The sequence below is a fragment of the Helicoverpa armigera genome, chromosome 24 (genome assembly GCF_030705265.1).
Source record: "Helicoverpa armigera isolate CAAS_96S chromosome 24, ASM3070526v1, whole genome shotgun sequence".
Lineage (NCBI taxonomy): Eukaryota > Metazoa > Arthropoda > Insecta > Lepidoptera > Noctuidae > Helicoverpa > Helicoverpa armigera.
The window spans coordinates 5135930-5163020 of record NC_087143.1 but is presented as its reverse complement, the minus strand read 5'-3'; the positions used below and the strand labels follow the sequence as shown (position 1 = coordinate 5163020).

Sequence of the window (27091 nt, the reverse complement as noted above, 5' to 3'; positions counted from 1 at the left end):
AGATAAGCTGGTCTCTATTGAGAGGTTAATAGGCAAATACAAACTGTGTAAGTGAGTAATGCACTTTAATCCGTTATTGAAAAGGGCGTATGCTAAGATTTAAGTTAATCGTGCTTATTTATTATGATCAATATTCATTTATAATTGATACCTACATGTAATTTTATAAGGATATAAAAAATATATAAAGATGGTTTTTGCAATAAAGAAAATACAGCGACGGCGCCCAGAACCCAGAACGACATTTACCTAATTTTTAGACTGCATTATGAAAGGTACATAAAATCCACAATGCGATTTAGTCCAGAAAAAGGAATCGCATTCAAAACCGCACACAGCAGTCGCACTTGGCGGCCACGTGGCGACCACACACACTAATTTGCTATAAAACAAGCTTTTTAAACCGAAACACAATATTCCTTGGAAATTTTCGCTCAATTTCACGTGCTGAAAATCACAAAGGGATTTTCAGGAACCCGTTTGGTTGGCAAAGGTTCTTCGAACATATTCTTATGATCTTTTGGCGTTATTCAAAGGCGTTCGCTATGGCGTTTTGTATCAAAAGTTGTGTTTCCTTATTGTTTTCTAAGAAACTTGATGTACTATTCATGGTACGTTTGTATAGGTTAATATCACGCTTGTTTTCTGTGAATGGGGAAGTTGAAGTGTCGGTAGCTGTTTGTTCATTTTGCTTGTTTAGATCGTGTGTAAAGGACGAGTCTTATTGCTTTCGGCTGCGTATAAATTCAGACTCAGAATGAAAATGGAAAACCTCAATACCCAGAACTTTCCAAAAAAATATAAAGTCGGTTCATAAATCGTTATGTAGGTGAATTTCAACAAAAATATTAAAACGTAAATGACCATTCTAAATATATGTACTTGAAGAGCAGTAACTGTTCTAATGCCAAAAAAAACAAAAATAAAATGATAAGTCAAACTTTGGTACAATACCTAAATATCCGTATTCATTTTTTACATTGTTCTCTACAGCAAAGATTTTGTTCATTAGAGATAACTATGTCCTCAAAAAACCCCTCCTAATTATAATTGCGATAAAAATATCCCATTTGCATAATTCAAAACTGTCCCAGTGTAACTAATACTTATAACGATTGGAACAAAAGTCTATTAAGATGTGGTGAGCCGTGAAATCGTTCTTACCTGCCGAAATCTGTCTGTTTTCAGTGCAGCCACCTAAGTTTTTGAAAATTATGTGACTGGGTTTCAAGGGAAGATTACTTTAGATTTTATGCGTACAGTTCTTTTTTATTGGTATGTTTTAATGGAAAGGGGTTTGCTACCTGTTTTTTTAAATTTTAAAGATATTGATTGAATCAATATGAAATAAATATTACCTTTATAATATCTGTTCATTGCAATTGATAATTTTAACTTAATATATTGAACATGGATGAACATAAACTATAGAGTTTTCAGGTATTACGCTGGGAGAATTTTCAACAAAGAAAAAAAAATAACATGAAATACATAGTTAATTTTAAATAAAAGGTACCCATAAATTGTAAAGAAAGCAGAGGGAATAATACAGGAAATACATATTTAAGTTTTAATAAAGGAAATAAACTTTTATAGTAAGTACCTAGCTGCAGCAGTTTTGGCGTCAAACAATAATGTTGCAAGCGCCAAGAAATAAATTCTACCATTTAAAACATACTTAGCATTGACGGTTTTCAAGTGCCATCAAATAAACACGGATGAACGTACAAAACGCAGCGATTTATGATAATTCCTATAGTTATCAATTACTTGAGTACCTATTTACGTCAAGCCGTGTCGGTTACAAGCTGTTAACTTAAACTTGATTTAGCTAAGGTACGTAGTGGGAGAAAATGCTTTTTGAATTTCGAGTCGGGAACGTCTTTTGTTTTGCATACAATTTTGTTGCCTATTTACTTGTACCTTTATTTTTTACTGTTAAGTTTCTCCATAGGCAAAGTAACTTTCTGATTTTTATGTCTTTTAGAGCAAAGAGAGATTTGGATTATTTTATTCCGGTATTTAGACTTAAGTCAAGAAAAACCGTTGGCGGGTAAATACATTTGGTTATAACTATACTTAAAGTTCAGTAGACGCTGTGGAACTGAAAAAATGAAAACCAATTCAAGTTTGTTAATTTAAAAAATCCAGTTAGCTTGATTAAGACAGTTAATATCCAAACATGCATAAGAGTGCAATAAGAACCTTTAAGTTAAAATAAAACTCGCTTTATCCAACTATCGCTCCACATTACCAAACGCCTTCGGCCACTGATAAGCTGTCACTTCACACGAACATTATCAATATTTGCTCAGTGAGATTTTTGAGTAATTGCCTAACCTTACATAGGAAGCGGTATATGTAAACATGCTATTACAACTTATAGGCGCATTACACACTAGCAAAAGTAAAGCGTGCTTAGCGCCTTTAAAATTGTTGATATTTTAGATATTTTTCTTTTCAAAGTCTAAGTTTAGAAACTTAATGAGTACTAACATCTGAACCTCTGAAATTAAATTGTGAAATACTATAATTATACAAATTAATTAATGATTTTAAAATGTCGTATTTGCAAGGCGTTGAGGTTAGGCTCAAAGTCTCAAAGCTCAAAATCGAGTAAGAAATGTCAATATATCCATTTAATGACAATTTGCCTTAGGGCTGCTTTTTCAATCGCCAGATAACTTTTATCTGAAAAATATGTTTGACGATTTGACAGCTTTTGTATTGAAAATATGTTAACCCGCCATATTTATTCCTCAGATAAAAGTTAACTGAGGATTGAAAAATCAGCCCTTAGTATATCAACCAAAGCACTGGATAAATTTTAATGTGATTCTGAATATGGGTATTAGTGCCATTTGACAACGTCTAAACGCCAGTTTTCACAGTTATATTAGGTACTTGTGGTAGCGTGTGATCCGCCTAACTAACGTTGCAATGTATAGAGAAACTTGTATTTTATCTATTTTGACTTACATATTTAAAGGGACCGCTAGAACAGTTTTATGGTGTTCAATATTTAACGTTTTAAGTAAATGTTTTGCGGGAAAAGATACGTGGTTTAGGAAGTTAAGAAATATGCTCAAAAGTGTGTTAAAGAGTGTTGTAATGAGTTACTTACTTTACAAGATTAGTGATTTTTGGTACTTAGATGAACCAGCAACTTGTTTCTAACTTTCGTAGATTATATTTTTTGATAGACAAATATACGAAAAATTGATTCAAACAGACTTGGAACTTTACCGTTGAATGTTTTGTGACAAAGAAACTCACAGATTTTGCCTTCTTTTGAAAGCTGTATAGACCATTTAATATCTTTATCCCCCAACTCACAAGTTGACTTTTTTCTTTTCTTTTATTGACGATATTTCCCATACAGCAGGTATTTTAGTATTTACCTTAATGCAAGCCATTTTAAATCGCTTACCCACTCACTATTTGTATTAAGAACGACCGGAAGGCACTTTAGAAATAGTAAAAGCGGAAATGGATCGGTTGCTTGTAAGTTGGTAACACTATTAGTCAGTGTTGCCAACGTGATGGGAAGTAAACACGCGATGTGTTGCTTAATATGTTTTTAGATTTAAAAAAGATGGTTGTAAAGATTTAAATCAAACTACAGATTTTTCATGCTGTGTTTCTGAATGGCTTCCTTTTCTCGTACTATGGTTACGGGGAACGGGGTTACGGGTTCGGTTCCCAGGTCGGGCCAAAGTCACCTTATGGATTTGAAACTTTAAGAAGCAGCCCGGAGTCTGGAAGTTAGTGATTAAAACACCCTTGCTTCGGATAGCACGTAAATATCGGTCCTGCTCCCGATCTTTCTACAGTCATGTCGGATTGCCTCCGGATTACAATAATGTATCTCTATGTCTATGCAAACGCTTGTGCCCTATAATATCTCCTACACAGGTGGCTGTTCGCCTCAGAGAAAACAGCCTCAGTGGCCGATAAATAATCAGTCTGGATGTCATGTTCCTGTTTTTTTATTTATTTATCAGTTTATATTATGTACACAGCTCTGGCTTACAAAGTACCAACGTGGTTTCCCGGTATAATTACTATCAACGCTTCCGTGTATCCACTTGACACAGTTCCTTGTAATAGACTCCTGCCTGAAATTGGAAGGCCTATTTCGCAAAATGAAGACTCTTTTTTAATTCTGACATTCTAGGACGCGGTTTTAGGGTTCCGTTTCCAATGGGTAAAACGGAACCCTGTTATATGTTAAGATTCCTTTATCTAAATGGCACTGTAAATATCATGAACTGTGGTGGGAACACTTTTACAGATTTTTTTTTTTTCGAAAATATTTACGATATAGAACCTTTCGTGCTCGAGTTCATAAACATCATAATAATGAATATACCTACATATGCTTAAAGGTATTGCAGTGTTGATGTTAATTACACAAATTCTTAACATAAAAATCAAATAACATTCCACGTTTCACTTCTAATATTATGTCATCATTTCATAATTACTCTTCCATAATATTTTTAAAAACAAGTTTCATCTTACCCAACGCTTTGTTTTACGAGTTATCCAAACGTTTACAACCTCTGCGCTCCACTTATGTCACTCATCAACTTAACATGATTATCCGTCATTAGCTTACCTTTATTTACCGTTGCAACTGGGGCCACAAGTACTAATTAGGGCTGCAACTCTTAATCTACTGAAGAAAAAAAAAACATATAAAACCTCCTTAAGCACCATTGACCTCGCAATACGGGGATTATTACGTCACAAATCCTATCTAATTACATGGATGACGTGAACATCGTTCCCTCCCCTATTTAAGCGTTGAATGCGCTCCACGTCAGAGCTCCGGTGCACGTGCAACACTCAAGGTCCCACAACCCTTTACACATCCTCTCAAGCTTGCAATTAAAACGAAAAACAGAGAGAAACAACGCCATACTTACTCAACAGGCCAGAAAGAGACAACACGGCTCATTTACCCAAGCACTTTTATTTCCACTTGCACTTGAGAGGTCGTCGGCCAATCAACGGTCGTGCCGCGCCCGCCTCGCATTGGTCCGTTTGAATAGAGAATATTTTTTCGAAAAATGGAACAAAAGCCGAGGGTAGGTAATAGCGAGTTTTGTTTTATTCGAGTGGCATTTCGTATTTGAGTGGAAGAGGCCGCACGGAGCGGACGTCTCGACTTTTAATTACCTTATATTTTTGCTATTGTTTCTTTAAGGACACTCGTCCGTTAAGCTGGCTTTTCATTTTATGATGTTCAACATTGTTATTTTATTACACGGAACTCGTTTAGTACTTCAGTGTGGGGGCTTATTACAAAACAAGCAAATTAGCTATGTTTATTTCTAACTAACCACTATCCTGTGTTTGTCAGGAATTGTCGTCACTCAAGTATTTGTACTGAGAGTACGGGATACATTTTCAAGCCTCTTTTCATGTGTATGTAGAATGCAGAAGGGTTGTTGTCAAGCTGTCATTGCATCCTGTTGTAGATGAATTATATTTTTTTATTTTCAACTCAGCTTACGCTCTCATGTCTCATGTACAACAGATTGACCCCGTTTTCGTAATTTAATACTTAGTGCATCTATTAGACTTTGATAGATGGTCTCAACGTCACTTCCTTATCTTATCACTTTCTTTTCACACAGTTATAATACCAACTTCTTCAAAATTTAAATCCTAAAAAATAATGTAAATGTCCAAAATAAACTGTACTGTTTTAGGACTAGAAACTTAAAAAGGATTTGGATGCATTTACTCATCACCACTAGAACCACGTACTCCCGAAAGACTACCACCACTCCATATTTGACACCATTTACTTCTTCAGCCAAAATGACCTCTTTCTAACCAAACCTATCTCTTGTTCTCAGGAACCTAGCAGCACCACCACCTCAGACGCAAGTCGGAAACACATCGCTGGAGACCTTCACGACGTTACATAAAGAGAACTGCCACAGGTTGGAGTTCTTAGTAGAGCGGCAGAAACAGCTGTGTATGCTCTCTGATACTATGATAAAGGTGAGGTTTTGTTATCATCAGATCTTCGACGAATGAACTGCAGGTTTTATGACCTAAAGAGTACTAGTCAAAGGCTGATCTCGAATTTGTCTGACAGCTCCATAAGTTTTAATTGGAACAGAAGAGCTTCCATTCTTATAATATTCAATGTAAGTCCGCAACTGAATTTCAAACCTAGGTAGTTTTATGGAAGTAGGTAAAAACATGAAAATGTTTGTTACAAAAATAGCAAACCTAAATACAGAAATCCTCCACAACGTAAGGCTTCTTAACAGGACATTTGGGGCACGTTTGGGGCTTGGAGATAATACCTAAAATACTCAAATCCTGGTCCATACTGTATTCACAAAATTTTGTGACACGTACCTTGCCCTTACAACATTGAAAGGTTTTTTTCATAATATGGCTTTTAGTAAAATACATACTGAGAAAGAATGTGTTCTCATAAACAAGCGGTGATCGTAAATAAATTGCATCTGCAAGTCCGTGCATAAACAATGATTAGGTCCAATACTTGTGTTATTGTGTGGGCTAGTCACACAGATGATCGAGCAAATGGAGCACTCAACGCTATTGTTCTTTTAGATTACCCGTGTACACGCTAGGAACACTGTCAACAATCTTGCAAGTTTGCTTTGTTGTGAATCTTTAATATACAGATATACTGTTACACACTTATTACATAAATATGCAAAACTGAGTTCTATTATAAAATAAATATGATTATGTAATTTTATATGGCAAAACCAGTCGGCGGCCACCATCGACAAAGTGCTACTTATCTATGTGATCCTCAAGTAGATATAAATGAAACATAAAATATATACTTAGAATCGTAAATACGTAATAAAATAAAGTTTAAACTTAATACTTTTATATTGCATAATTTAATGATATTAATAAACATAGTTTTGTCATAAATATAATTACTATCTTTTGAGTTGAGATTACAATAATTCTATCCGCTATTAATATTAGATATATATGTTTTTGGTTTCTGCTTAACTAGACTTAACTTGTGGATGCTTAGAATTTTATTGTCTGTATGCGGCTTATTATAAAAGAATAGAAAATCAATTGTGTCTCGCGTATATCTGCGCTGCGGGTAAAAATAAATTCTGAATACTCCATGTATTAACTTCTCGATGTTATCGCCTACGCTTGTCAGTCGGTGTCGGAAAGTAAGTCAGTTCAATCCTGCCTGCATAAATAACTCGATTAGCTAGAGGTGCTCACACGTGAAAGGAGTATAGGCTTGGTTGAACACCTCATTCCACACATTTTTATAAGGATTAACTAGTGCATGGATATTGAACGTGGAAGATAATGTTTTGTTTTAAATTAAGTTTTGGGTGCTCGGTTTTGTATCAAGTATATTAGTTTCTGCTAAGGCCTAGGTAATAATAATAATCTGTAATATTTTTATATAGCTTTTTGACTAGACGGTGATCTTGTTATGGTTTCTTGCAATGAAAGTCTCATACTGTTTAAAATTTGATTTCGGATGCAGTATTCTCGGTGATTTTAATGACTCATTTAATAAAATCACTTTAGGTACCTACTTACGAATAAGTTCTTAACTGATCAAGTAATCACTGACCTGACCATGATCTGACCATTTCCAATTCGTATAAAAATAGTACTTACAATAAAAATTGTTATTAAAATGCGAAACCCCGTTACATTAATAATATTTTTAATGAGCAAGCTATAAATAAAATTAAGGATGTTTGTAATAAAACAGCAGTACCATCATATGAAACTGGTTCACAATAAAACTAAAATGATTAAAATCAAATTAAAGGAGCGCTTTAACACAGATATGGAACACACGACTTTATAAGGCGATCGTTAAATCGCATCACTAAATTAAGGGTATGTTCCATTGCAGCGAAAAGACTGAAAAAAATCTCAAGTAGAAAACCATAATTACTTATAACGAATAGGCAGTTTTCAGCGAAAGTTTTAAAAAAAGTTACAGGGTTGAACTTTGAAAAAGACTAACGTATTCCGAGACTAACCCTATCCGAGTATTACGCAAATGACATGTTTGTCACAACGAGATCTGGTACCCAGAAGAAGGATGTAGGCTCCTATTTATCTAAGTTTTGTTTAAAGTACCTCCAAGAGGAATATAAAACTGCTGGCGGAAGCTAGTGGCAATTAAACAAACGAGACATATAAGTACACGATGTAAAGTAGTAATTGCCGCATAAGGACATCACCAATTGAAGATGACCACTGAAACTGAAATGTCTTAGGATCTTTTAATTCTCCTAAAGGTGTATTTCCTGAGACAAGTTCCTACATAAGGAAATCGACTATTCACAAACTACTAATTAAGAATTTAACGACAACATAACACAAAGTAACCAAATGATCGCATAAAAGAACCCGAGTTCTAACTTTAGCATTAAAGACAGTTTTATTTTAGTTAATAAAACATACAATTACCATTCGCAATACAGTTTGATATCGTCGTAAAATTTGATCTTAACGATGTCGAACTTAATTGAGATTTCAATGTAGATAATGTAAGAATTATTGAATTAATCGATCTGATTTATTGCCGACTGAATTGCGTTGAATAAGCGGTTACATGAATTGCTTGTGTATTTTAATGTTATTAATTGTTTTATGCTTTTAATTGAAGCGATCAAAATGTGCGAGGTTGAATTGTATAAAGACTGATCACAGGAGATTTACATTGTTCATATCCACAGAAGAAAGTTAAAAAAGTTGTGGTAACATTTTTTTTAGTTTCTATACAAAAATCTAATTCTTCTAATTCTTCCAAAGTGCTACATTGCTACATAGATTAGGTACTGTCTTATTTTTCAATTCTATATATTATCAAATCATGCATTCAATGTATTTCTGCGTATGTAGGTCACTTTGGCCACCCATAAAGTTTAATTGAGCAGATTTTTTCAAAAAATATGTTTATAATTTTTTGCTTATTCTGCTCACAAGAGTAACAACCGCTTTGCAGTATAATTTTAAACATTTTTACCGCTCACACTAAATTACTTTACGTGCTATGGCATGAATTTTTATAGCAATTTGATGGTCAGAAGTTTTTGTGTAACCGTATAAGCTTTACGTCGTTTATGGGCAAAACATTTGAAGTATTATCTAAAGTTTCGAAGAATTAGGTTAATACTTTAGTTCACAGTTTGGGTGAGATATAAATAACTTTAAAGGAAGTTTCTTTTTGAAATGGGGCTATAGAAAAAGTCCCAGTACTGATCACTAGTCGTTTAAGAAATAACAAATTGATCTGAACTTTCAGGACCACTACCAATAAAAAAAATATGCATTCATTTATCATGAGATCTGAAAACACATTAGTAAAAAAGATTGTGATTCCAATATTGTTTGAAAGGCCGGCCTCACATACTTGTAAGTTGCTTCTGTAAAATCACGTAAGTCATTTGCAAGTGTAAAACTCCTTTGAAAGTAGCTTATTGTAATTTCTAATGACTTGCAGAAGTCACTTACTTTTTATGGAAGTGTACTGCCAGGGCATCGTTAATATTCCCAGTTGCATCCTTACTAATATTATAAATCGGAAAGTGAGTTTGTTTGTTTGTTTGTTTGTTCCGCTTTCACGCCGTAACTACTGAACCGATTGCTTTGAAATTTTGCAGACGTAAAGTTAGAAGTCCGGATTAAATAATAGGGTACTTTTATCCCGAAAAATAGATATTCCCGAGGGAAAACAAAAATATTGTTTGCTTGATGGATGGATTGTAGATGGCGCTGTGTGTCGTTTAAAAAATGATACGATAATGAATCCTCGAAAATGAGGAATTCCCGAGGGATGACGTACAATTTGTTTTATCGTCTTAACTGTTTTATTTACATCTACTTATCCTGAAATAACTATAATTCAACGAATTACTAATTGGTATATGTATTAGTTAAGTTATTTAGTTCTTGAGGTATGCGATAGATGGCGCTGGGTGTTTTTAAAACGTGGTAACGATGTGTTTTAAAATACGTAAGAAGTGGAATGATAGCTTTTTAAAACGTGGTGACGTTGTTTTTTTTTAAGATACGTAAGAAGTGCAATGATATCTCGCGCTTTAACCTGTAGCTCATTGTTCAATCGCGAGCTTCCCGATAGCTCGATAGATGGCGTTGTGCTTTTCTGTATCGCGGTGTTAAGGTTCGCCGCGAATTAGTCTTCTTAAGGTGTTTTGAAATCAGTGGGGCCCAGTAGGGCCAGGGCCAGCCGGGGCTGCGGGTTGTTCGAAAGAGTTACCGCGGCCCTGGTACATAAAAGGCCTAGGACGGAACACGACAATTTTAGTCAGTAAGAGTCTGACACTCCCTCACCGCTGCTAACCCACAGCGGGAGGGGTCTTTTGATGATTTTCTTATAGTTGTGATTTATACCGCAATATAACCGAATTCCACGCGGGCGAAGCCGCGGGCGGAAAGCTAGTATAAAATAACAGGACCATTGTAATAAGCAGTATTTTTGCTGATAATTCCAGGTCCTGCAGACTGGTGCGTTACAAGCTGTTGAAGAGTGTCAGTATCAGTTCCGACACAGCCGGTGGAATTGCAGTACTGTGGAGAATGCGACCGATATTTTTGGAGGCGTACTAAAGTTCAGTAAGTATATTTTAATTTATGCTTCGAAATGTTCCGGTTCCGAAAGTTTGGCTATATTCTGCTCGGAAGCCCAGGTTTTTAAGGTCGATAGAAATGGTCCTATTGATATTATAACATCTCCATATTGATGGACCGCCTGTTTAACATATGGAATGCTAATATCATCTTCCGAGCCTTCTCCCAACTATGATGGGGTCGCCTCTGCCCGCGGTTTCACTCGCTTCCCGGATGGTGACAAAACTATCCCAGAGGTATGTCCTTATTTTCAGCTTAAACGGTTCAGCCATTCTTGAGTTATAAAATGTGTAACTTAGACGACTTTCTTTAAATAGATGGTAATGGAACTAAATGCTAATAAAGAATTAAGTATTGAGTAAGATGTGAATTAAGTAAGATGTGAGTAAAAACCAAAAGATAACTTAACCCAATTCAGGCATGCAAAGTACAAGCCAAACTGCTTCCCTCAACTTAACAAAGCATTCAGCAATCCATTTACAGAAATATTAAACAATACTAATCGCTTTACTTCTAAAGGATAGATGCAAGACCACATGCTCTTTGAAGTTCAGTTACGTCTCACAAGGCTTGTCAGTCATCACCTATGTTTATCTTCCGACAACTAAGTCAGCTGGCAATCATTTTAGGAATTCATTTTGGACTTTTAATCCTTTGTTCCATTTATGGTATTGAGTTCTGGTGGGAACTTTTTGAGATTCTTGATTAATCAGTTGGTTTTAGAAAGTTTTATCAAACATGTCATGTAGCGTAGACTGAAAAATTTACCACATCGGCAGTACTACACAGTACAGTCTAGTTCTAAAGGTAGGTTTTTTATTGGATTTTTAAAGTTTGATTTGTTTACAAAACTCACACCAGGTCTTTCAAAGATTTCAACAATAAGAACGTGCATATAAACAAAAGAGCGTTTCTTTCAAACTCTCAAGATAATACACATTACACAGCCGATCTGCCTGCTTCCTCTTCACAAGCAGTCGTGAAAAGACAAGGTGCACATCGATATGCACTCAAAACCCTGTTATTCTTATTAACAAACGAAAATCATCTGAATATACTATTTGACGCGTTCTTCCGTTGCTGATCAAAATCAAAGTTTGTGTATAAGTTTACATCAAGACCAATTTCATAGAACTTCATCGTCTTAGACGTGAAATGTTTATTTTCATATGTCGATTACTTGGTGTGGGTTGTTGATGGAGCAGCTCAGTTTGTTTACTGTAAACTACTAACAACGTTGCCAGTTCTTCTGAGCTCCCACTCCCCTCTGTCGCCCTGGCATCGCGGGTGTCACGTTGTGCTTGCATGCCTTTTAAGGGATCCAATTCATTGGTTTCGTCAAAGATTACTGGTCAACGAACTTATGTATGGATTTTCAGTTTCATTTTTAGATTTGGAATGGTTTTGGCAGATTTTGATTTTAGGGCAACCTTTTTATTAGGAACACCATTTAATTCTTGAAGACGATTAGTCTCGTGACTTTTGTTATGAAAATACTTACCATTATTGATATTTAAAAGTCATGAGTTTTGCAACGTGAGAGAGTTATGACAATGGAGTGTACTTAAGAATTCAATAGACATCTGGTCACTGACGGCAAAGAAATATAAAACATGTTCATCAAATACATTCTTATTAGCTTAGTCCTTTGATGTGATTATCAAGAACGTTTAATTAATAATTTTTCCATGCTTCATCGTCCTTATTGTTTCCGTTCTAATGATATAAACTATTCACTTATTATTAGTGGAGTTTGCCTTTTTTAGGATTTCTAGTAGTTTTCCTCTCGTTACATTGTCCATCTTGTGGGTGTTTTCGTACATATCACAAGTAAATTCAAATCAATTTCGATAATATTATTTGCAATACTTCCAGAGTCCCGTGAATCAGCATTCGTGCACGCTCTGTCGGCAGCGGCGTTGGCGCATGCGGTTGCACGCGCTTGCAGTCGCGGTGAGCTCAATGAGTGCTCTTGTGACTCCCGCGTCAGAAAGCGCACACCTAGACATTGGCAGTGGGGTGGATGTTCTGAGGTAAGTTTATGTATTTTGAGTGGATCGGATCGTCAAATGTTTCTAAAAATAGCGTGTCATGTTTTAAACGAAATCTCGTACTTTTAATTCCATTATATTTCAACATCTACAAATGACACAAACAGGTAATTAGTGGTCTAGCGTGAGTTCAAATGGTTAGAATAAATTGGTATTAACGTGTCATTGCATTTTCCAGGATATAAGATACGGAGAGATGTTCAGTAAAGACTTCTCAGACTCCAAAGAAGATAAGAATACTGACGAAGGGCTGGTGAACTTACACAATAACGAGGCAGGACGTAGGGTGAGTTTTAATAGAGCCTTCAAATACCTTAAGTTCCTGCGCTTGCTAGCTACATAATTTCTCAGCATCAAAGTAGACTTTTGGTCGATATGTAATAGCAGTAGAAAAACTACTAGGATACATACGTGCCCGCTCCGCCAGAGCACGAAATGCTGAGCACGGAAAGCGGTTCTGTTAGACTAGGACTATCAACTTTGTCCCTTGACAAAAAAATTGTCTGGACGCTATTTCTTCAACTGATGATGATGTAATTCCTTTCCAAGATTTTTCTTCTTCTCCATCAACTTCTACCCTCATATTTATCCTCAGGCAGTCCGCGGTCGCATGCAGCGCGTATGCAAGTGCCACGGCATGTCGGGCTCGTGCTCCGTGCGCGTGTGCTGGCGTCGCCTGCCGCAGCTGCGCATGGTCGGCGACGCCTTGTCCACAAGATACGAAGGAGCTTCGCATGTTAAGGTACGTGGTATCTCTTGGTTTTAGGTTGCTTAATTATTACGATTGAATGTTAGTATGATGGTAAGAGGAATGACAGAGGAAAATATATTGCGCCGACCTGAAATAAAATTTGGAATAATCCAGGAACATCATAACAAAGGCATTTCATAAGCTGATTATGACGAAATTATATAATCGAGGTTTTAACGTTAGAACTCACGGCGGGATGCCTACTGTCACGTGGTTCGTGTGCGTCTTCTTCCAAGCTAAAGGCTTTAAAAGATTCTTTTGCTTACTTTAATTGACCATGGTCCGCAATGTATCGTCCTTTATTAAAGAAAAGACTTTCCTGACCAACCGTAAATTCATCTTCTCACTTTTCTTTGGCATTAAGTCTTATTCCATCTTTGATAATTTTCAGGTGGTCGAACGCAAGAGAGGAAAGAATATAAGAAAGCTTAGGCCGATGCACATGGACATGAAGAAACCCAACAAGACTGATCTCGTGTACTTGGAAGACTCACCTGATTATTGTGAACCCAACGATGAGTAAGTAACTGAATATTTCATACAGTAGGATAGGATTCAATTTGGTTGGGAAAATATAAGTAGGAACACTTCATTTAAAACACTGATTGAAACCGGGGGAATGTTAGTCCAAAGTTCTACTCGTATTCTATGAGATCTGGTATATCCTTTTCAATGTTACAAGTAATCTCCGTTGGTTTCCTGACTGAAGAAAATTTTACCAACAATGCCATTAGCTCTGATCATCATTCATTCAGTACCTTTATTTAATTCAGTAAATTTTAATTAAATTGGGTTTTAAACAGCGCACTGATTTCTTTATCACTCTCCACAGACTTGGTATCCTCGGTACCCGCGGGCGCACCTGCAACAGAACATCAGCCGGCCTCGACGGCTGCCGGCTGCTGTGCTGCGGCCGCGGCTACCAGACACGAGTCAGAGACCACGAAGAGAAGTGCCGATGCCGATTCGTCTGGTGCTGCAAAGTCCACTGCGAAATCTGCCGATTTAAACGAGACCACCATGTCTGTAATTAATGGAGAAATCGAAGTTGATTTGGTTTGTGACAGGTCAGTTTTGTATTTCAGTTTTGGGCTGAAGTCATTGTTATAATAGATGGTCTGTTTGATGTAGATTTCTTCGATTTTGGTGATGACACAATTGTAGTTATTGATGACATGGGAATAGAAAGAATAATTTTACGAGATGCAATTGGATCTGATGATGAAGTTCGCTGTAGGAATTTCTTTCAATTTACTCTCGATGAATAAAACATCACACATAATTACTTTCTATGTGACAAGGCCTAAATGAACACTTGGTTTCAAAGATGATGAAGCCAGTAGAAGCTATTATACATTTAAGATGATAACTAAACAAGTGACTTAACGAAGAATAATTTATTTTAGAAATAACACTTGCCCTTTAACTACCTATTCTCTGATATAAAGTTGACGAATATTGCTGAATCTTTTATATGACATTTGCTTTGATTGGTTTCTTGATTTTTTTGAACATTTCGATCTGATTAAGTTTCGTTATTGTAATCTGCATTAAATTAATATTTTAAATCAATTTTATCTATTATAGCTATGTGGTCTTTATTATATTCGTATTTAACAAATTCTTTATTATAAATCACTGACTGATTATTAATTTTAATTAGTATTTTAGATAACATTTAATTTTCTGAAGATTAAGCTTTAAAATTATTTACAGTATTACTAACTTATTTTATTTTTAATTGTACAAAGTTGTATATAGTGCTTTTGTTAATATTTTAATATTGATAGATATAGATTTGAGGCATTTTCTTCTTATTTATGTGCCGAATGTAAATATTAATATTTTTATTGTGTAAAGTATTACACAGATTGATTTTCTACCTCATGAGGAAGATGATTTCGTTCATGCCATTAAATAATATCGGTTAATTATTATTTAAGGTAAGGAAGCGGTTCTATGGAAGATGTATACTTGGAGGTTTCCATTATTATAATCCATGGTTATAATTATCTCTTACAACGATATGTCAAAATAAAACTTGTGGCTATATAATAAATCTTTTGATTACAATAGTTCTGTCTCAATACAGTTTTCAAAGAGCTGCTTCCTAAAATCGTCAGTTGTAAATATCTTAACCAGTAAGTTAGTGTTAGTAACTTATTGTATTAGGAATGTGATAGCTTTATTCCTTTAGTGTTAACATTTTGTCTAAACCTTTGGTATGTAACCGTCGCATCTTACTTGTAAATACTCTATAGTGATATTACTTATACATGTCATAAAATCGTGTAACATATACATCTGTATTGTACGTGTTTAATCTAAGGATTCTGTTCTTTTCAATTTTCTGAGACGTCTTTTATTTCACTGTGAGTATTTTTGCTAATATTTATTTGATGTGTGTTTCTGATTCCTCTTATAAATTGATTAAGTACTAATTCGCTGTTGTTACTATGTAACTTATTACTAGACTAGTTGCCCGGAGCGGTTTCAACTATGCCATAGGAGAATTACTTCCCACTAGACTATGTATCAGATTGATAGATAGTTACTTTCGCATTTATAATATTAGTAAGATTTATTATTGGATAATTTTAGAATATTGAAAAGGACAGATAAAAATCAAAATTTTACACTTGCCAACTTAATGTTACGTCTCAATTATAAGAATTCTAAATCGTCTATTTATAACTTAGGCTTAAGTGAACTTTCTCATTGACTTGAACGTATCACCAATGATATTTTAGTACTTAATCTGAATGTAGAAAGGCAAGATGATTGATTGATGTCACTTTGCGTCAATGTGTAGAATACTGTCCAATATTATTTGAAAGTGATGCTTGTCTTCAATTTTGGAAATCCATATTTGTAAGGTAAACACACTTTTATGTATCTGCATTTTGGCATAGAGAGGAAAAATACAATTTTCGATGTTTCATAAAGATTAATACTAGATTACTGATCGTAGTTTCAAAATCCTGTTTTGAAAGTAAAAACGATTGTCTGATTGCTTATTATTCGTGATATCTTGTAAAATTTCAGTTATAAATATTATGAGGAAAATGTGTCATTTATCAGTATCAAAATCAAGACACCTGTTTGTGCATTTCTAAAACTATACGTAGGTATTGAGCAAAGTCGTGCTGTGTACCTTACAAATATGGATTGATGTTAACATTACAAAAAATGTTATATATTAACATCTTTTTCTACAGAAATTCTAGACTGTAAATCTATTTAAACGTCAATATTTAAAGTTCAGACTATATTTTAGTCAGAAATGTGGTCTAACTTTAAATATAACAGTTCGAGGTAAGACTTAGTATTTACCATTTTGGATATGGAATAGTTACTATTTGATGTAAATGGAATAAAGTAAATGTATTAGAAGCTGTTCTTTCATTTACCTCAACATCTATTATCGTCATATTATTATTTACCTGCCCACTACTGAGATTAAGATCATCACATCTACACGGGCTTTCAGACAAATAGAACTTAAAACCAGAGTCAGCATTCTAGCTCAGCCGTTTTTCACAATAGGTGACTCCTGACTAAAACCCACCATGTTCCTTCTTAAGCATGTTCGTTCCTTCCTTTATCATCATTAGATTTGGTTTGCGTTAGTAAGTTGAGTACATTTAAATAAAAATACGTTTCAAATCTTCGAAGGTCACAAAAGATTCAGGCAAAACAGTGGCCTGATATAGATAAGAAATTATCGGAACTGCCCACAGTGGCTATCTCTCAGATAATCCTTCAATTATAGAGATTGTTTCGCTAATGCACTTTCAATATAAATCGATTATCTATTGATAACAACTTTGATTTAAGCGGCGCCGATTGTAGATAGTAAAATTACGTGAGCTACTTGTAAATATGAAACATTTAGGATCCAGAAGTTTTCTGGGGTAAACCCAGAAGTATTTTTTTATCTATTTAAATCTTAGAATACCCGTAAACTGCAGGCTACCTATTCAGTCTGCGAACAGTTGACTCGATGGTTGTAAATTTTTTTAAAGAAAATCTTGATTCCAATCAAAGTTTTCAGAGGCGATACCGGCTAAATACCTGATCTTCGTAATGTGTGTAGTTATTTATCTTTATACTGATTCATGATCCCAAACAAATTGTCGGGCGACTGATTGCAGTGTCCGAGTACTCTAAAGGCTCGAGCAGACCGGATGCGTATGCGTAACCACGCGCGTAGTTACGGCGTAACCATGAGTTGTAATGTATGGAAATGTATGAGACAGGCCACACCGCTTGCGTAACGACGCGCGTGTCTACGTTACGCAAGCGGTGTGGCCTGTCTCCATTTCCATACATTACAACTCATGGTTACCAACTACGCGTGACTACGCGCGTGGTTACGCATACGCATCCGGTCTGCTCGAGCCTTTAAGCTAGTACAATGCATAAACGATTAATATATTTTTCTATCGTATTCGATTTGTTGTTTTGTTCATATTTGAACGTCATAATCCGACCAAAATTCTGATAAATCATTACGTAGAACTGGTACGTCATTTAAGACAAATATAATAATTACAAACACTAATTTAAGGCTTTTTACACCTACAGTGAACAAAATTATTTTGTTTATTAGATAAGGCAGCGCTGACTGTATCTATCGAGTGTGTCGTTCACTATCACATTAAATGAAATGCGTTAATATACTGGTTATTATATGTCGATTAGGAAAGGAAAAAGAAAAATACGTAAGAATAAAAAAATGCATTTTTCAAACAAAGTAAATAGAATAAAAATGTGCGAAAATTAGAACACCATATAAAAGTCAGTCATTCCAAACAATTGAAACTCTCTCTTGAAAACTGACAGCTGTCAACTGATCAAAACATTCGATACTCCTAACTTTATCTCTGCTTTACACATGATGTTGTAAATTAGAAAAACGAAAAATGACTCCTGTGGCTAAACCACTGAATGGATTAGGTAGGTTATTTTTTTTACAATTCGCCATAGAATATCATAAAGATTAGATTTAATGTGATTGTGAACGACACACCCTGTATAAGTAAGTACTTTGTACTTATTTTGCTGTTTACACTGATTTGTAACTCTGCTACCTATTTTCCTACAGGTGCATGTCGTGTGATAATTGCAAATTGAAGATAAAACTTAGGTGTGTCACCAGTTTCGCGTTATTTAGGTTATCAGAAAGGTAGCAGTAATCAAATCAGTGTAATTGCTCTATTATCATAATCTTTTCGATGCATTGATTAGTTAAGTCAGTACGTTATTTATGTATTTAAAACATATAAGATGCCGCTGAATTGAAAATGGAATCTTCTTGTATTTTCCTAGAGTTTTGTAGATTGTAGAGGCAAACTTTTGCCTTTACAATGTCATCGTGGGGCCAGTTACAATAAAATATATATACCTAGAGGGCGTTACAAATAATGTGACGAGTTTTTCAGGAAATAAAAGATGCGGATATATCTTTGACATTTTAATAAATCTTCTCATTCTCTTTTCTTGTTAAACCATAACATCATACTTTTTATTTTTTCATAATTCCTAATACAATAAATAAAATAAATATACTTTTAAAATTAATTACTAAACTTTTTACAAGCCGAGGGGATTGCCGGTCCAAGGATAAACTCTGGGACAGACGTTACAAGCTTCGAGCCAGTATGTCATCTGAAAATATATAAAATAATAATTAAGGACTCTATATAAAAAGTTAAACGGTCAGTGCCACCAAACATGCTATTTAGTTTCAGTAATCCGTGTTCATCGACAAGATACATAGTTTTCAGGAACTGTGTTTAGTATGAAATGAAACATGTTCAGTATGTTATTTAAAAAAAACACAGTTGTCAGTGGACTCTGGCCTCATGATGTCAATATATTTCAAGGTAGGCTATCAGTTTCAGACATTTTTACTTTAATCTAAAATCTTCGTCATGTTTTAACTTCACCTCTAGTCATATTATTTGTACAATACCTTAATTTTATTTCATCACTGACCTGATTATGTTCAGAAGGCACGTTGCCACAGAGAGACACGGGGCAGCCGGCAGAACTCCATGTTCTGCAAGGCTTGGCTCTGTACTCGGTTAGAGGTACAGGGTTCTTCACCCAGTCAATCACTTCGTTGGAGTTCACCTGTAATTTATAAAAAACATATATTGTAGACTATCCTGGTACTTTTTGGTCATAGTTATAATAACGTTGCTAACATTATTCTTCTATCTTTGTCATTTTAATGACATATTTTGTATTTTTTTATACTTGAAATGATTATCACTTTTTGATAAGGTTGTAACGTGCAGTCAAATCAGTTTCACAACATTTACACAATTTGATTCCAATATGTGCAAAAAATTTCAGATGAAATTAGTAATGGTTTAAATAACCATATTTTGGTTACGTACCATAAAGACATCAGGCAAACTGTTGATCATGTTGAGGAATCTGATGAAGGCAGACTTCACAGCGGGGTTGGCGCTCAGGTACCACTCGTGGATGTAGAAGCCGAAGGGAGCACGGTTGCCAAGGTAGTGCCTCTCGAAGTTAGACACGATGAATTGGAACCAGGCTTCTTCATCTTCCATGTCAGGACTGTAGGGGTTGAAAAAAAAAAAAAGGATGATAAGAATAATACTGAGATATCTGATGTTTAGAAATGAATAGAGTACAGAAGAAATCTTATGCCATAATTTAATCTTATACAATTTTAAAAGGAATGTAGCTCAAATATTCTTAAATTACGTGCCAATTAACCTAGGTATTGTTACTTTGGGTTATGTGTTTACTCAATTCCCAGGAATTTAAAATTACTTACGTGTAAAAACAGGAGTCAGCCATCGCACACGGGAAGTCATTTAAGTCTTTCCATGAAACCATGGGCAGAACCCAAGGCTTTGGAATGGAGGCAGTTGGGCAAGGAGGAATCATGCAGTCTTGGACTGAAGCATAGTCCAGGGTATATGGCCAAAGAGCAGGGTCTGTGAAAGTGTTGGTGGGCCAAGAGCAGTCGTAGAGCAAGTCGTGGTCGGCCATCACTTGGAAGCTTGTGTTGCCAGCCAATTGCAAGAATGGTAAACGGACTCCTGTAATGTTAAAAGCAAAAACGTAAACGCAATGACATACTACTTAGCAATATATTCGTAATTCAATAAATTGGGAAGATTAAGTGATACTAACCCTTAATGCTTTCAAAAGGAATATTAGCGAAGTGAGCCATTTGAGATCTTTGATCAGCAATTTCCTCTTTCAGTTCATCGTAAGTAGCTGTCGCCCACCAGTCTTGAGGAATCTTATGGCTGATGGAGTGCAGAGCAATTTCATAACCATTGTTGTATAGTTCGTTAACGAGTCTGTAGTTGGTGTATTCATGGCTGACGTAGAAGGTAGCCCCAGCTGGACATCCGTTGGAGTTTTGGCGACCGTCCAGAACTTCCCTGTATGTCTCGATGTTTATGACGTTGACAGCATCATCGAACGTGACTGTGACAAACTGGAAAAGAAGAACTTATTTGATTTGTGTTTTAGGTTTTTGAACGTGAGCTTTTGAAAGCTTCTTATTAACGTTTTGATTTGGACCTTTTTTCCAAAATGAACAAATGAATAAAACACTTCCGAAAACTAGAAATTGAGAACATTAATCAGGTAGTAACGTTAGTAGTAAAGCACACTTATAAAACTCCTAGACAAGCTATTGATTAGGTGATGTAATATTTATTCGAATGATTAGATTTAGGCGCACTGACATAATAATAGTGTAAACATTAAAAACTATTAGGTAATTATGAGTTTTTCACACATTTCAGGAATATAATTTTTTGAATATTTAGGTTCTTTTTTAAATCACTAACGTTGTTGATAATTATTTCTAAGTGCATGTAATAAATATTGATCTCATATTCTACCATAACTTTCATAATCACAAATTCTGTCCTTACCTGAGGCGTATCCCTTGGCAAGAGATCTCCAGGAATTTCAGTAGAGGAGCATCTGCAGTCAGGTAGCTTGCACAGTTCTTCATCACACTCTTCTGCTAATGGCAGCTCTGGGACCTCTTGGGACTCTGAGGACTCTGAGGATCCTTCATTCTCTTCAGCAAGGACCAAAGCCGCAAGTACCAAAACACACCACAGTAACTTCATTTTCGTAACCTATATTCTAAATGAACAGATTAAGACCCCTCTCTGATATTTATATGGATCAGTTTTTATCTTTTAATGATCGAATAGACATCATGTTATCGAACTAATCTGTGAGTAATTTGTACCCTCGTGTTTTGTCACGATGAGTTTTATGAGTAAGAACGTGTGGTACTGTGTTTGCGGAAAACGGATTGAATGTGAGTGAAAAAGGAGTACCTATCTTAGCATCTACTAGTACGTAGTAAAACTTCTATTTGATATTAAACGAATGGATTGATATACAGCGTATTAAAGTATCATTTTCTTTCCTTTTCAACGGCTTTCTCACAAAGGTGGAAGTTTTCGATTAGGTTGTTTGGAGGTTTTTTTGAAGTCATTATTAAGATAAGATTTTGTTATTTGAATAATATGACCTAATTGTAACTTTTCATAATCATCGTAGCATTCTCCTAACGTTCATGCGTTTTGAAGGGAAACCAGCTATTCTCCTAACGTGTACTTATCAGGTATTCAGTTTAAGATTACTCTCACACTGCAAACTAAATAGTCGGCCGACGGTTGGCATTATGGTTGAAAATAATATTTTTCACATTTTTATTTAAATTCTTTTCTCTTGAATTAGTTTATGTTCCAATTGAAATTGAAATATTGGCGTGAATTCTTCGTTATTTATTTTAAGAACCATATACTACTAATAAGGTTATGTTGATTGTTTTTGCGATTTCTTTATCATAATTAGGTATGTATTTCGTGGAATTTGAGCATATTAATCTAGGTGTGACAGGAAAAAAGAGTGCAATTTTTTGATTGAAAATATTTCTGTGATAACAGTGTCTTAAAATAAAGGTGAGTGCCTAAATATATGACTTATGCAACATGTATGAACTTGGTAGAAGATCCATGATAAGTTTCGATAATTGTGGGTGCGCCTATTAATTATTAGTAGTGGTAGATAACGGCTTAAATCACAGGACATATCCTAATATACACAACAACATGTAATCTGATAAACTGAGATAATAATGTTTCAATCCGATAACAGTATGGCTATGTACATATTTGGAGAACATTCTTTAAAAGCCCAACCTCTCTACGCTCGTGATTCAAGCTGAATTCTCGCTTGTTCTGTATTCAAAATCTGCACTAGACGCGAATTCAAAGTTACGAGAACTTTGATCTCATGTGACACACATAAATCGAAACATAAGCTTATTCATCAGTGTGAACAAAATTTAATTCCCGTCTCTTGTTTTGTTTTCTTCGAGGTCGTTTTTTTTTCTTGTTTATAGCCATTTATCTGGCAACAACATTTGTTATTGTATCTTCTGACTGATTTTAGTCCGATTCTATTCTTCCAATACTTACTTACTGTAAAAAGTTTACTGTAAAAACTTACTAGGTTACACTCTCTTCGGTCTACTTGTGAGACAAAACGAAAATTTTGGTCACTGCTTTCAGTCACATGGAAATATGTACGTATATTTTTTCTTCTCATATAATGAAGATCATAACTATAAGCAAAGTTGTTGAGCATCAAAAGCATACCTACTTGCTCAAGGTGGGTCGATTCTTCAAGATGTTTTCCTTCACCGTTTCTCAGATTCAAATACAAACTTAGAAGGTAGGTACATATTCATAGCATTGTAATTTATTTATCAAAATTGAAATAAAATCCTTGTATTCCCATTTCTTATTACCAAAGGTTTTAATCTGTGAAAATGGAATGTCCGTTACAAAATAGATGGCGCTAGATGAACCTGTAGAAAAAGATTCCAGTAGTATGATATAGATGGCACTACTTGTCGTCGACCAGCAGTGAAAACCACGTCATCATCATCATCATCCTCCGAGCCTTTTTTCCAAACTATGTTGGGGTCGGCTTCCAGTCTAACCGGATGTAGCTGAGTACCAGTGCTTTACAAGGAGCGACTGCCCTGTCTGACCTCCTCAACCCAGTTACCCGGGCAACCCAATACCCCTTGGTTAGACTGGTGTCAGACTACCCGTAAACGTAAAACCACGTAAGTGTTTATAACAAAATTTCTCGTCATAAATGGCGCTAGGAGAAGCTGATTCTAAAGTTTGCTAGAATCAAGAGTAATCTGTGCGTACCGAGTTTATCAACCCAAAGAAAGAAGAATAGATAAATTGAGGAAATGAGACATCCGAGGTTTACTGCTGGACGACGTTGTGTTTTGCTTATTGTGTGATTAGGAAAATTTTCTACTTTCACGAAATAAAAGCAGTAAATTATAAATCATAAACAAAGAAAATAAATAAACACAATTTAGTTTATGTTGAAATTTATTTTATTGATAAACCTAATAAACAGTTGTAGATTTATTGTCCAAGAGGATTGCCGACCCATGGGTAGTTGTTAGGACAAGCGCTGCATACTTGCATGTAGTAAGCCAACTGAAACAAAAGACAAATGTTTTAGTTAACATAATTAGAACATACTGGAACATTCTAGACTCTTCATTTAACAACATCACGACTGGGCTGTTCAAAAATATGTGTTGCAATTAGGTAATCGATGGCATTATGTAGATGATTCTAAGATTACATAAGAGCATCTTTATGTCTCCGGGGACATTTCATTTAATCTTAAATTTTCTCCTTCTGTTTATTGTCCTATAAATCTTAAGTGTATGTGTAGCAAATGAATGGTTTAAATGCAACCGTTTGGTTACTGATATAGAGTTTACAAATCATTAATTAGTAATTACTTTCATACTAAGAAGCTTATAATATCGCGAATTTATATCAAACTATCTACGTAGGTACTATAACAGTACTCATCAACTCCCAAATGATCTACCTTCTTTATGTAGATGACAGATGATAATAAACTCTTAATAATGCTTACTTGATTGTGTGTGGAGAAGAGAGGACCACAGTTGTTGGGGTTGCAGGTTGAAGGGCTGAAGCTGCGGCAGCCTTGGCTCCTGTACTCATTGAGTGGCTTCGGGTTCTTAACCCAGTCGACGACTTCGTGGGCGTTCACCTAGAAGACGAAATAATTTGATTAGCATGTGATAAAGTAAACTCAAGATGAATGATGAATGAGAGAAGGGAAAACAGGTTAACGATTGTTTACTGATTTAAAAATGGTGAAAAGCAAAGTTATGCCCTATATTGAAAAAAGGATCACACAAATCTAAATCGTTTTGGCAAGACTAAGTTGGGATCAAATTAAAATTTTACAACAACAAGGCTTCAGGGCTCAAAGGCACATTGTAGTTTAAACTCTGAACACTTGTTTAATAACTTACCATGAAAGCATCATTCAGATTGTTGACCAGATCCATGAAGCGAACTAGCGCACGGTTGACGGCAGGGTTGGCAGCCAAGAAGGCCTCGTGGACGTAGAAGCCGAAGGGAGCACGGTTGCCCAAGTAGTGCCTCTCGAAGTTGCTGAGGATGAACTTGTACCATTCCTCTTCATTTTCGCGGTCAGGGCTGAAAGGAAAGAGATAACAATTGAAGTTATGGTTAAGGAAACACATACCAGAAACATTTAAAATCGTGTGATTCGAAAATTGAACGTTGGGTATCACTTTGAGCAATAGCAATTATGATGTTGCAGGAATTGAATTCATTTTATATGCACTTATATGTCATGCATTATAAATATAACACACTATAAATAAAACAGAAGTATAAGCCTACCGTGAGGCATGTTCAACTTACATGAAGAAGCAAGCGTCAACCATTGAGCAAGGAACTCCGTTGAGGTCAGACCAGGCAACCATAGGCTTAACCAAACTCCAGGGATGGAGGCAGATGGGCAGGGAGGAATGATGCAGTCCTGGGTCGAAGCGTAGTCCAGGGTGTAAGGCCATAGTCCTGGGTTTGTGTGGGCGATCGTAGGCCAAGTGCAATCGTACTCCAAGCCATATTCCTGCATGACTTCGAAGCTAGCGTTGCCAGCCAATTGGAGGAAGGGCATGCGAACACCTGAAAACAATGTAATAATGTTAAAGTTATTCAAACATAGCATCGTTGTTTTAGAAAAAGAGAACATGATATTTCATAGTATCTTAATGAGTCGATTAAGCTTCTTTAGTGAGCATAAGTTTAGTAAATCTTAAAACCTCAAGTACTGGTTTTCAAACAATGTTTAGTATCCTAGCTTTTTAGCACAGTTGCCGTTACTCATAAATTAAATTAATTTAAATGCATATCTTACCTTTAATGGCGCTGGGAGGAATGTTAGCGAAGTGAGCCATCTGGGCTTTCTGGTCAGCAATTTCTTCCTTGATAACTTCTTTGGTGGCTTCGAACCAGTAGGTTTGAGGAGTTCTGTGACTGATGGAGTGTAGGGCAATTTCGAAGCCCTGGTTATAGAGCTCGTTGATGAGAGCATAGTTGGTGTACTCGTGGCTGACGAAGAAGGTAACTCCAGCGGGACAGCCGTTGGAGTTCAGTCGGTTGTACAGGATGTTGCGGTAAGTGATAATGTTGTTCACGTTAACACCATCGTCGAAGGTGACAGTTACGAACTGGAAATTAATACAATAATTTTAGCAATGCTGCTTGTTCTAAATAAGACTGACCAGTATGGTCAAATCATATAAACTTATGCAAATATTTTAATCAAAATAATGAAATAAATAAAAGACTTGAAGGGAAGGAATGAACTATGAATTTTGAAGCAGATTTAAATTCAGCTAAAATATGCGAGCTGTCTGGACCAGAGTAGATATTTTACTCTCTTATGATTAAAGTACATACATTTTCGTATGTACTTTAATCAATAAACTTACCTGTGGTATATCTCGTGGGTTCAATCCTCCGGGAATGTTGGTGCTGGAACATCTGCAGTCAGGCAAGCTGCAAGCTTCCTGGTCACAGGCCTCTGCCAAAGGCAGGCCCTCATTTTCTTCTTCTGAAGACGAAGAGTCATCAGCGAAGGCCGAAGCTACCAGCAACGCAAGAAGCCCGAACAACTTCATCGTGTTAGATTTACCAGAAAGTGACGCCGAACAATTATCTTCCTTCATTATATAAAGATTGATTTTATCATTGTTTTTTGTATAATCAATGATTTTTGATTCATTTAGGTATTTATATCTAATCTTAGATGCGGCGGGGTTTTTTTTTTTTTGTTTTATTTATATCGACTTTGCTGGTTTTAAAATTTTGTTATCATTAGTCACCCTTCCGGTGAATACCCCATTTCGTTTTATTGTGGTCAGTAAGTACTGCCGAATTAAGTTGACTTAAATTCATATATATGTTGTTTTTCACCTTTATTATAATCTTCATTGCCATTAATGAAATTCCAGAACTGTCTGAAACTAAAGTCAAGAAAAAGTAAATTATAAGTAAATAATACGAATTAATAATGAATGAAAATCGTTGAATTGGTTCTTGATTACATTATATTGAACTCTTTTTTTAACACTTAATAAACTTTTTGTACAATATTTACAAACAAACGGAAATTCAAAAGCGACATTTTATGAGCATTAAGGATGTTATTCATG

General features: G+C 35.4%; 3 protein-coding genes across 3 annotated transcripts in view; 1 reads left to right on the top strand and 2 right to left on the bottom strand.

The window, feature by feature from the left end:
- Positions 1–16851, top strand: part of LOC110381010 (protein Wnt-1) — a 75378-nt gene extending 58527 nt beyond the window's left edge. The window contains exons 2-8 of the mRNA XM_049849950.2: positions 5871–6018; positions 10521–10641; positions 12532–12689; positions 12886–12993; positions 13303–13449; positions 13850–13977; positions 14291–16851. Coding sequence (XP_049705907.1) covers positions 5871–6018; positions 10521–10641; positions 12532–12689; positions 12886–12993; positions 13303–13449; positions 13850–13977; positions 14291–14492 — 1012 coding nt within the window. The 3' untranslated portion in view covers positions 14493–16851. The remainder of the gene's footprint in view (positions 1–5870; positions 6019–10520; positions 10642–12531; positions 12690–12885; positions 12994–13302; positions 13450–13849; positions 13978–14290) is intronic.
- A 2070-nt stretch (positions 16852–18921) lies between these two features.
- Positions 18922–21626, bottom strand: LOC110381016 (chitin deacetylase 8). The gene is made up of 6 exons (XM_049849948.2): positions 21396–21626; positions 20638–20950; positions 20276–20543; positions 19866–20052; positions 19459–19596; positions 18922–19128 (listed from the first exon to the last, which is right to left on the bottom strand). Exons 1-6 carry the CDS (start codon positions 21597–21599, stop codon positions 19054–19056), a joined length of 1185 nt encoding a protein of 394 aa, XP_049705905.2. The 5' UTR covers positions 21600–21626; the 3' UTR covers positions 18922–19053.
- A 2259-nt stretch (positions 21627–23885) lies between these two features.
- On the bottom strand, positions 23886–26588 carry LOC110381014 (chitin deacetylase 8). The gene is given in 7 exon segments (XM_049849946.2): positions 23886–24014; positions 24469–24606; positions 24875–25061; positions 25293–25362; positions 25365–25559; positions 25792–26104; positions 26369–26588. Coding segments are annotated over 7 exon segments (1167 nt in total). The 5' UTR covers positions 26558–26588; the 3' UTR covers positions 23886–23939.
- Between the last annotated feature and the right edge of the window lie 503 nt (positions 26589–27091).